The sequence below is a fragment of the Canis aureus genome, chromosome X (genome assembly GCF_053574225.1).
Source record: "Canis aureus isolate CA01 chromosome X, VMU_Caureus_v.1.0, whole genome shotgun sequence".
NCBI lineage: Eukaryota > Metazoa > Chordata > Mammalia > Carnivora > Canidae > Canis > Canis aureus.
The window spans coordinates 20564703-20577037 of record NC_135649.1 but is presented as its reverse complement, the minus strand read 5'-3'; the positions used below and the strand labels follow the sequence as shown (position 1 = coordinate 20577037).

Below are 12335 nucleotides of genomic sequence, written 5' to 3'. Positions count from 1 at the left end.
TGTCATCACAGGGTAATGATAAGGGTATCTGTGTGCTGGAAAGAAGTGTGTTATCTGGCTTTCTTTCCAGCAGATCTGAAGGTAAAAGGTGATGATTGTACCAAGTGCAAGTTAAAATGGAATAACCAAAAAAAAAGGGGGTAGTAAAATAAAATAAATTCTTCTCTTGACCAATGAGGAAGCATTTAAGGAGTATTTAGTATATGTGTTTGAGGATTGGTTTGACAGTGACAATTGTGAATATGACATATGAAGAGCAACTTCTGGTAACTGATTAAAAATGAGAAAACTGCTGATTCACCTCAGGATGGGTGGCAGATACACCCCTCTAGAGTATACACAAGACCAAAAATTCTAAATGTAACGACTTCTTAGGAAACAAACAGGAATAGGGATCAATGTCTCTTGCCAATCCCAAAAGCATATACTGTGCCTTACCAACACACGGTAGTTATCTAGGTCTGAACAGGTAAAATAAATGGCCAAACCTGATTGCCTGTAGCTGTTGCAGCGAAGGGAACGCTGGTAGCAGGTGGTGTTGCTGCAGACACAGTGGTAGGAGTTGCGCCGTGCATCATGGGCACTTTCAGTAGGAAACCATGGGAGCAACACATGGGAGGGTGGAGAATTTACACAACCATGACATAAACGATGGGATGGGGCGTGGTAGGTATCACAGCAACAAGCCATGTGACATCATCGTGATGGACACACCAAGGTGCAACATGCAATCACAGTCAGTGCAAAGCAACACAGCGTGGAAGGGGGAAAAATTTAAAAAGAGAAAGGGGAAAGCCAATTATAGTTACCATTAAGGAAAATGGAATCATTCTCAACAGTTAGTTGTTTATCAGAATCCCATTATATAGTTGAGTTAAAAGGCCAAATTTTCGGAAGGGGTTATGATGAGCACATATGACAAAATCTGATTTTACCAAGGCTGGCTATAGGAACACCTTGCTGAGCAGACAAGTGACTGGGTTGCACATTTGAAATGTAGGTAGGGAAGTGTGAATTGGTGTTTGGCTTCAGTAACCTAAGAGACTTGAGCATGGTCACTATATTGTCAGATACCAAGAGACAGCTACAGGTATACTTACCTGATCTACATGCAAAAAAAAAAAAATTGGCAGTTTGATTGGTGGGTATATGATGGGGAAGCAGATATGAAGAATACAGTGGAGTATGTATGGAGGTTTTTAAGTATGTCTCTGGCAAATCCCTTGGAAATCTAGGCTATTCATCAAACACACACATGGCAGCACTTCCTACTAAAAATCTGACAAAATCTTGTCTTCATTGCAATTAATAAAGTGATGGCAGTATGACTAGCAGCTATAATGCCTGTTTCAGGATGTTTTCTTTTGCTCTTTCTAGTTTCTACCTCATTTTAAAAGCTTTTTGGATGCTTTTCTCATTTCTAGCTCATTTTGGAAAGCAAATTAAGGAATTAATGTGTGAATGGTACTGTGTGAATGGTGAGCATGCATATGTAATAATTTATGTCTATATCCACTGAATTCAGATTTTCTTTTCTTTTTTTTTTTTTGAATTCAGATTTTCTGAAAGTCTACAGAGAAAGCAAATGGCCTGGAGAGAGAAAAATCAATATACACAATGTCACAGAAATCACAAATGTGCCGCAAATGGTGATTAACAGAAATCCCATAGTGATCTCTTATGTGTCCAGTTACACATTACTTATAGACATCCATTATCGGATCACATGCCGATTCTAAAAACACTCTTGTTTTCCCTTTAGACCACAGCAACTATGCAGGAAGCAGTGCCACGGAAGCATGCAGTTTGCATTCCTACACAGAGCTGTTAGGTGAAAAGACAGGGGAGGAGAGTCACAAAATGCGAAGACAGAGATACATTTCACCAACTTGCAGAAGTCTATTCTAATCATATGCATATGATGCTCCTGTTAGGATCAGGTGGAAATGTTTTTACTTCCTACAGGGGACAGCCAATCCCTCAATAGCAGAGGCCTCCCCTCATAGCCAGGGTTCACCCCCTGCCTCTGTCTTTGACCGCTACTACTATGTGGTTGTTATTCTGACCTTCTGTTTTATCTCAATAAACCTGTTTGGCCCTTTTGGGATCTACATCTACTCTGGTCAACCAACAGGATGGAGGCTAAGCTGTGGTCAACTTCCAAAAATGATGAAAAGCACTGGACTGATAGGACACGGGTAGGGGTGGGTATGGTGGGGTGACTCCTCCATCTATCAAACAGAGCTACTTTCCTCTGGTCTGTGCCCATGGACTGTAGGAGCCAAGAACTCCTACAATGAAAACAAGACTCTTTCTTGTCTTCTTCAGTAGTAGTAACAGAAAAATGGTCTTGAGATGGCTACCAGATTGTATTGGTGACTAATTGAAGGATCTGTGTGTAAGTGATCATGAATAATTGCATACTTCCAAAGAGTCATTTTGAAATCATTCTGTTGTGCCTGGGTTCCACGCACATGACACTGCATCCTAGAATGCCACAGAATTCATCACATAACACTACAGAATGCCCTAGCTTTGCATAACTCCTCCTTTGTCAACATGTGAGTATTGAATGATTTAGATCTTCTAGATAACTTTGGAGGGGGGAAAGCTTGGTGATACTTTAAAATACGAAAAGTGCAGAATTCTCTTATTTTCTTCTTATTTGGGATGAAGTACCCTAACCTGCTCACACTTTACAATGCAACTGGTTTTCTATATCATCTGTATGTATAAATTATTCCAATCATGACATATTTGCATTATAATTGTAGGAAGAGGGGAAGGTCTGGTAGCCATAGTGGTGAAACCGGAGGAAAAAAAAAGCTTCTTGAAACTTTTGTCATAAATATGCTCAGCCTTCCATTTGGCAATGGTAGACCCCCAATAACATTTTCCAAGCTTCTTTACCTGCTGCTTTCTCTCCTCATCATGCCCCGACTCTTTCCAAATGCCCCCTCCTCCCAAGCTGGTGGCCCATGAGCCACATCACCCAGTCACTCATCTCTTTCACAGTCTTAACAGAGAAATACTTTTTTCAGATTAGAAAAAGGTGAGAATGTTCATACAAAACCTACCAACACTTGAAGCGGGTGCCATGCACAGTATTGGCCCTGTACACCATGCAGAAAAGCGTGAAAAGTAAAGGAGAGAGATTTCATTATTAATTCTTTACGGAGAGAAATAATTTTTAACTAGAAAGATATTCTTTGCATATTAATTAACGAGCACATGCAAATCCAGTAAACTCCATGCTTACAATTACAGCTTAGTTTCAAGCTCCCCAACCCAGGTAATCAAAGTAATTCTTGGACTCTTAGGTATAAAAATGACCATAATTTTTCTTTAAAGGAATTACCTCACTTAAATTGCAATTTTATTTTGGTCACATTATCACAGCCTCCTCCACATCACGACCATGAACTTTGCTAGGCACAAAGGGCAAATAGGCTTTCCATCAAGAGGGGGTGCTAAGCCTGACAGGTTTTAATTTTGCTGTTAATTAAGGGGAAACGAATGCTTCTGACATTTGGCTCCTAAATCTAGACTTTAAATTAGCCATCTCCAGCAAAAGAAGTCTAAAAATTTTAAAATTGTGTTTTTTAAATAAAGAACTACTGTGGTTAGTTAACTAAAGACTGGCTTTTTATGGCTTTCTAAATTTTTTTTCTTTTTATTTATTTATGATAGTCACAGAGAGAGAGAGAGGCAGAGACACAGGCAGAGGGAGAAGCAGGCTCCATGCACCGGGAGCCTGACGTGGGATTCGATCCCGGGTCTCCAGGATCGCGCCCTGGGCCAAAGACAGGCGCTAAACCGCTGCGCCACCCAGGGATCCCTATGGCTTTCTAAATTAATTAGCTAATCAATTTATCCATTAACCACTGGGTGTTTTCAAGTATAGGTATACAATACCATGTGTTCGCTATGTTTATGTAATTAATAAGGCTTTCTAAACTAATTTGAAAGCATGTCAGTTTCATTTAATAATGGCTTCCAAACTGGGGCATTTATGACTCTGGTAAAAAAAAAATCTGTTCACTCAGTGGTTAGTATTTTCAATTTATTCCTAAGAGACTCTATGCTCATTCTTAAAGTATTGAACCACAGGAAGAAAAGTATTTCCCCTCATATATGATATTTATTTGAGCAGAATTTTCTATTCAATTTGGTACAAAACTGTTATGCTATTACATTTGAATGTTGAAGGTAACAAAATATCCTGATAGTATCAGGAAAATATGATAAACTGCTGTATTTTAAATATTAATTGGTATTTAAGAGTTAAAGGCTAAAAGTATGTGATATATATATGTGTGTGTGATATGTACGTATATATATACATACATACATATATATATATCACAAACACATAAACTATACTGTCTTATAACCACTATAAGTTCAAGGGTAGTTTTATTATAACTGTCTTTGGCATATTGAAGATATATAAATTACATGTTTTTACAATGCTGAAGCTAGGAAACATTTTTTTGAGGGGTAACCAGTGTCTTTTATTTATTTATTTTAAAGATTTTACTCATTTATTCATGAGAGACACAGAGAAAGAGAGAGGCAGAGACACAGGCAGAGGGAGAAGCAGGCTCCATGCAGGGAGCCAGACGTGTGACTTGATCTTGGGTCTCCAGGATCATGCCCTGGACCGAAGGCGGCACCAAACCGCTGAGCCACCCGGGCTGCCCTAACCAGTGTCTTTTAAGGGGATACCTAAGAGTCAAGGAATTAGTTTGAGACTGAACCAAGTGAAACATTCATCAGAAGCAAAAGCTGAGAAATGCTTTTAAGAAAAATGTTGACAGATTTTCCTAGTTTGATTTCAAATCATTACTTTTGAGGAAGCATAGAAAAATTTGGTTCTATGGATGAGCAGATCAAGTACAACTGCCTTGTTGTATTTCCCACCCAAACACCTGTTGACAGTTCTCCCATAAAAACTCTTGGGCAGCTCGTGTGCCCTATGTATACATGCACAACATGGCTAAACTGACAGTGCCCAGAGCCCTGTACTCACCTGTAGGGATAAATGCCGGCTGTGGGAGCTGCAGGTTAGCCAGAGCCTGCTGGCAGTGGAAAACATTGGGGTTAAAGACAGGGGTGGCACCATTGGTCTTTTCAAGTGCTGATCTCTTTGGTATCAGTTGAAGCGTACCAGGCTGCAGGGCCTGTGAGGGAGGGATGGATTAATAAATAGTACCAGAGAAAGGAAAAACAGGTACTCAAAGCAAGCAAGCAGCAGTTAGATAACGTGTGGCCCTAGAAACCTCTGCAAGGGTATCCTATCCACTGAGCAATTTGCTAGGTGAGTACTCAGTCCAAAACGGGAAATAAACACACAAGGGGAAAAAAAACCCATGATTTTTCAACTTCACTCATTTAGGCAAATAAAAAAGTACCTCATCATTTGAGCCAAGATGTGACCTGAAGCTTAACAGCAAATAATCACTTAAAATTCACATCTCAGAGATGTTCACCCATGAATCTATTACAATGAGATGAGCAGAAGCAACAGATACATCAAGAAAGAGATTTTTGCTAGTTAAAATTCCAACATAGATCTAGGAGGTCAATGGTATATAGGTGATAAAACAGATGTCGAGGGGTCAGAGTCTGATACTGTGGCCCCATAAAACAAAATCCAATTTATAGAAGGACTTCAAGTCTAAATCCTAGAACTGTGCTTCTCCCAACTACCATGTAAGGGAAAAGCAAATAAATTATTTTCTTCCCCACTACCTGCCTCACCCAGATAACATAGACAGCAAAATATGTGCAATTCTCATTTGTAGATGCTTGCTGTGCATTTCGGGATGTACCACTGGTTTCATTAAGTCCTTGTCAAGTTTAATTCTAAAATGCATTAGAATCTAAAATCCTTCTTTCATGTCTACACTTCTTTCAAAATCCCACTGTGCTTATTATACCCAGTCAAATTTGCTCCTGGGTCAGATTCACTGGAGAAGTTTGACATGACTTGTATTTTTCTGTCAGAAAATTACACGTGACTTAAAAAACATGCCCCAGCGACAAGAATTAGGTATGCTCCAAATTCCTAAGGAGACAGGAACACTTGTGTTGAGTGACTAGCATTCCATATGCCAAAAAGGGGGCAAGCCATGACCTCCTTTTGCCTATGGATAACAAAGTCTAAACCTATCTCTATATTCCTTTGGGAACTAAATATTTACCCTTCACCTCTTTTGCTTTTATTTTTTTTCTCTTTTGCTTTTAAATGCAGGGATGAAGTCAACCTGAGCTAGGCACATGAACATGAAGAAAGCAGAAAAAAAAAAAAAAACAATATTTTACCAAGCATTTCAACTCTTGAATCTTTAAAAATACAGAAAGCTTACATTTCTTCAGGGAGCCTTCTTTATTTGATCTTACCTCAAACCAATTCTGGTAGACCGATCTTGCCTTCCCCCTAAGATTCTGCTCTGATCAGTTACTCAGAAAGGAATTTTATATGATATTCATAAATACTCAATGAAGGTAATAGTTAACTCTATATGGAAATTTGGGGCTGACTTAAATGTAGCCTACCAAACACAGCTGAATCATGAAAACAGACACATACATATGAAGGCCCCATGCCCGAGCATGGAAGAGGTGCACAATGGCATAAGCAAACCATTCCTTGTACACCCCAAACACATGAGAACCTTTCCTTTTAGAGGGCCTACTGTTTTCCTCTTCTTTATTATAGGCTTACACTGCTTCTAAACAATATGTCACCAACAGCAGTAAAATCAAAGAAAATTAAGATCTAAAATCTGCACTGAACATTTTGGATACCTTGTTATTTTCATGGCTTAAAATCCCTTCATTCAATATAATTTAAGACAAAAACCACTTGGTGAAGTCTTTTTAGAACTCATCAACAGGGATGCCTGGGTGTCTCAGTGGTTGAGCGTCTGCCTTCGGCTCGGGTCATGATCCTGGGTCCTGGGATCGAGTCCTGCATTGGGCTCCCCACGGGGAACCTCCTTCTCCCTCTGCCTATGTCTCTGGCTCTCTCTCTTTGTCTCTCATGAATAAATAAATAAAATCTTAAAAAAAAAAACCCAAACCAAAACCACTCAAAAATAGTTTCCTGTTTGTTTATTTATTTATTTATTTATTTATTTTTTCTGTTTATTTATTTTTTTAAAAAAAGATTTTATTTATTTATGAGAAACTCAGAGAGAGACAGAGAGAGGCAGAGATACAGGCAGAGGGAGAAGCAGGCTCCATGCAGGGAGCCTGATGTGGGACTCAATCCCAGGACTCCAGGATCATGCCCTGGGCCGAAGGCAAGCGCTAAACCACTAAGCAACCCAGGAATCCCCTAGTTTCCTGTTTAAATGACATCGTTTACCCTCTCTCTAAAGATGGGGGCAAAAGCACAGTCAATTAAAAGCCTTAGTAAAGCTTTGAAACAATGAAACAATTATCTTTAGAACATTTTAGAGAATGAAGCAGAATAAATAGGTGCTCTCTTTTCCAGCTTATAACCCTGGCTATTTATCTTAAGATTCATTCATGACTATCTAAGATTATGGTTACAAGTATTAGACAAGTTGAGGAATATACTATTATTTACCCAAACAGTTCACAACTCCAGGCCCCTTCTTACCATTGTGGTGGCAGCTGAGTGGTTCATCTGGTGATGAGCTGCCCTGAGTTTGGCTTGCAAATGGGCAGGAGGATGAAAGTACTTGCATTTCTCCCGGGAGCATCGCCCTTTGATGTAATCCATGCAGATCGTCACAGTATTATCACTTGCCTCAATCATAGAAACATCCGTAGGGTGAGCATAGCGACAGTCATTTTCACCACGGGTACAGTTTCCACGCTGGAATTCTCGGCAAACCTTATATTAAAAAAACAAAAACAAAAACAAAACAAAACCCCAAAATACACATCACATTGATGCCTGGAAGGTGATTAGTTTTTACTTATTTTGCCAGTAAATCCAAGAGTAATAGTTTACATGATTTTGTCATCTATTTAGGAAAAATCTATAAAGCTGAGGGATAATGTAATGCCATATTCACCGTGAGATGTAAACATAGACATTTCCAGTCCTAGAAAAAAATTCCCCACTGTCTCTGAAGGAAAGTTGTCTGTTGTCCTTATGTTGAAATTAAAGCGCTTAAAAGTATTGTTGCAAACCACTTCATCATCTTCCAGTTAATTCACAGCCTGAAGTGTGATTAGCCAAATTTGCAAGAGGGGGTTGTTTTGCTAAAGTCCAAGATGAGTCTCCCATCATACAGCAACGCAGTTTTCCCTCAGCAAAATCGTGGATCATGACTGAGCTACATGTACAATCAGATTCTATTATGACACACTGCCAGGCATTGTAAGTCAGCCAATGGCACTGACTCTATGAAATGGACTAGTTATTTATTTCAACATATGAAGAATGACAAGGGAAGACTGAAGAACTTCTGTGAGTCAAAGCACTCTGTGAAGTTTCTTTTACATTGCCTTTTTGTAGGCAGTGGGCATATTTATTATCTACTCCATCATTCTTAAGATGGAGAAAAAGGCTTAGACACTATGATAGTCATTTAACATTCTGCATTCATAGAGTTAGATTAGTCTATTTCTCCTCTCAGTCTGATCATTCTAGTAAGTAGAGACTCATTAGCAATACAGTTAATTGCAATCTGTAAAGTGGGAGCCTGGGCAAAAGGAGCCTTCCCACCAGGTTTCCTGCACCATAGCAAAGGGGATGCATAGTGTGTGGCTGCGCACAGTAAGACACTGTCTGATCTGTTGTACAACTGAATCAATGCACTTCATAGTAGGGTACAGCTGCAGTAGTAAACCATTTACCATTTTCCTGACATTACACTTCATAGGCTAGAAACCCAGGTGCACTTATTTAAAGCATTCAAAACACTGGGGTCTGAGAAAGTTGCTTTATGCATGAGACTAATATCTACCCTATAGATATTTATATATTTCTACACCAATACCTCCAGTTTATCCGAACGCATCATCTTGGGACCAGGAGCTCCTGGCAATGCAAGAGGTGGGTTTCCAGAAATCAGAACTGGTCCATTTGGTAAGAGTTCAGCAGGAACCAGGCCCATCCCAGGATGAGGTAAGTAGGGATTGAAAGCCATGGCAGGATTAGCTGCAAGTGACGGATTCATAGGAAAGGAAGTCTATATGTTTAAAAGAGAAAAAAAGTATTAGAGGTAAATAGATTCTACTATTACACAAGGACAGTCTTTCAGAAAGCGTCAGTCATATCCAAATTTACCACTATTTCTTTTTGAGTCTCATATTAATTACAACATAAGGAGTTACTTTAAACCAACAAATCTTGTTGAGTAGCAAATTCATTGGGAAACTGATAAAACCAGCCACATAATTTTAAGTCATGAATTGGCCAAATGAAGTCTCATTGATGAAATCTCTTTGAAATGTGTTTTCTCTCACACTTCCATTTTTTAAAAGATTTTATTTATTCATGATAGTCATAGAAAGAGAGAGAGAGAGAGAGAGAGAGAGAGAGAGACAGGCAGAGGGAGAAGCAGGCTCCATGCCGGGAGCCCGACACGGGACTTGATCCCGGGACTCTAGGATCACGCCCTGGGCCAAAGGCAGGCGCTGAACCACTGAGCCACCCAGGGATCCCCACGCACTTCCGTTCTTAACCTAAAAACCATACCACCGATAGAGGCAATGTGCCCTGCAGACCAATTTCAGGTTCTCCTGAAAGCCCCTTCATTCCACCTTCCTTCTTTGGCATCAGCACTGCCAAGCTCTAAGCCTGCCAATCCTACCAAAGTTCCCACCAACCCTATGGATAACGGACTTCTCCTCTGGGCCCACAATCAATTATGGAAGACAGCAAGGAGTGTGGAAGAAAGGGGTAGATTAAAGAAAAGTGAGAGTTCTAACTTCTTGCTGTCCACCTAAAATGAGATTGGTATGGTCATTTTATTTTTTTATTTTTTTAATTTTTTAAAAGATTTTATTTATTTATTCATGAGAGACACAGACAGAGAGAGAGAGGTAGAGACATAGGCAGAGGGAGAAACAGGCTCCATGCAGGAAGCCTGAAGCGGGACTTGATCCCGGGTCTCCAGGATCACACCACGGGCTGGAGGCAGCACTAAACCGTTGAGCCACCCAGGCTGCCCTCATTTTTTTTTTTTAATTAGGGATTCTATTTCACAAACAAATCTGACTGGTCCAGCCTCGTCTTTACATAGGGGGCCAGAAGATATCCACAGTTCAAAAAGGGGTCCTATAAAAGTGCTCCAAGGATCTCTGTTAGGCAAGAAGAAATAAGATGACAAGACTTTATTTAATGGCTATCAACCAGACAGAGCACAACTTGTAAAGAAAAGCATTAACAATGCAAATGGATCCCACGGTTTCTTCTGTCTTGTGAAAAGTCCTAATCTCAAGAAGCTTGATATATGTATTGCCTTCATTGTCTGTAGCCATGTAATTGGTCACTTTATGCACTATTTTCCAGGTTGTTCCTAAGTGGGCATCATCTTTTCTTCTCAATGTGATTCTAATTTCTTCAATAGTTCTCATCTCCACTATTGTATCTCATTCTTAGCAAATGACTGATAGAATCCAAAATAAGGTTTAAAAATAAATTAAAGTATTTAATGAGTTAATGACAAACCAGGGTTAAATGCAGTACATTTCTAGCAGGGACTCTAGGAGGTAGTTAGCGCACTGGTGTGCACCTGGTGGGGTGTCACCGTGTGTTACGAATGGCATGTATTCTTGTCTTCTTTTTTGTGTGTGTGAATTTATTTATTTTAATTTTTTAATTTATATTTTTTTGTATTTTTTTATTGGAATTCGATTTGCCAACATATAGTATAACACCCAGTACTCTCTATTTTTTTCACTGAAGAATGGATCTTCTGCTCTGTCAAGATGTGCCTGAACTTTCTGCTAAATCACATGAATAGGAACAGCTTAAAATACAGGTAGAATGGGAGGCTGTGGAGTATGAAGTGAGGGGCAATATATATTCACCAACCCACCCCTTAGTCACCAACCCACCCCTTAGTCTGATTTGAAATCTTCACCTGCACAGCCTCCTCCACAAAGCTCAACCCAGGGCCCTGAGATCATGATCTGAGCTGAAATCAAGCATCGGATGCTTAACCAACTTAGCCACCCAGGCACCACCAAAACTACTTAATTAAGTGAAAGACTTGTAGGTGAGTGGGTTTTCCATATTAAATATCATTAGTCATTAATACATACTGATCAATTAATAATATTGAAGCCTAATATCTGAGTAAGCGATGTTTCCTATTTTTTGATAGCTCTGAACTTCTGTATTTTTTTCCTTCCTTTTTCAGGGAAATTTTCCTGGTTAACTTCCACTTCCTTTGGAATATATTGTAACCTTTTTAGGTTTGTTATATGCTTTAAGTGTGTGAAAAGAAGTCGTAAATTACTTAGAAGTCTATATCTATATAAAAAGTGCAAGGGGCTTGCTGAAAATGTTTGGACTTTTTTGAGGTTGCACCACAAACTATATGGTGCTATCTTCAGGTTTTAAAATGAGTATTAAAACTTTTATAACCATTTCCTCCTTGATTATAAACTTCATTCTGTAACACTGTTTATTGAGAAGAAGCAAGTTTTTCTGTTCACAACCCTCAGGCATAGGCAGGAACTCCTGATCTCCTTATTTACTTTCTTTTTTTTTTTTTAAAGATTTCATTTATTTATTTGAAAGAAAGAGCGCGCAAGTGGGGTGGGGGTGGGGCACAGAGGGAGAAGCAGACTCTTCCTTGAGCAAGGAGCCCAAGTAGGGCTGGGATCATCACCTGAGCCAAAGGCAGACTCTTAACTGACTGAGCCACCTGGGTGCCCCTGGACTACCCACAGTCTAAGAGCTTACGTTCTAGGGTAAGGGTTGGCAAACTCCAGCCACTGAGCCAAATCTGGCCTGCCTGATCCAGATGCCTGGCCAGATGGTGAGAATGGTTTCTACATTTTTAAGTGGTTGGAAAAAAGTAAAAGATGAATATTTCATTACACATGAAAAGCATATGAAATTCATATTTCAGCATCCCTAAATAAATTCTACTGTGTTCATTAGGAGACCTGTATTAACAAAAAGTCGTAGATAGGCTTCTTGTCCCACGAAGTCTAAAATATTTACTATTTTGTCATTTACAGAAACAATTGCTGACCCTCATTCTAGAGGATTCCAAAAAAGTAAAGCGCACCATCAATTTCTGGAGTAAAGCGCTAATTCTATATGTATATGTATATAAATCTAATGCTTGTGACAAGATTCTGCAAGTTGAAAAAGTTTGGCTTTAGAAACC

The 12335-nt window shown here is 39.4% G+C and overlaps 1 protein-coding gene across 11 annotated transcripts in view; it reads right to left on the bottom strand.

Annotated features, from left to right (window-relative positions):
• MBNL3 (muscleblind like splicing regulator 3) overlaps positions 1-12335 on the bottom strand; it is a 113327-nt gene that overhangs the window by 9648 nt on the left and 91344 nt on the right. For 8 of the 11 annotated variants that reach the window (XM_077888056.1, XM_077888058.1, XM_077888060.1 and 5 more), the window contains 5 exons: positions 8985-9176; positions 7634-7870; positions 5033-5183; positions 3078-3113; positions 489-583 (listed from right to left, as the gene is read on the bottom strand). In XM_077888056.1, the coding sequence (XP_077744182.1) occupies positions 489-583; positions 3078-3113; positions 5033-5183; positions 7634-7870; positions 8985-9176 (711 nt within the window). The remainder of the gene's footprint in view (positions 1-488; positions 584-3077; positions 3114-5032; positions 5184-7633; positions 7871-8984; positions 9177-12335) is intronic. The other 3 variants (XM_077888062.1, XM_077888059.1, XM_077888061.1) reach the window with 2 other exon arrangements.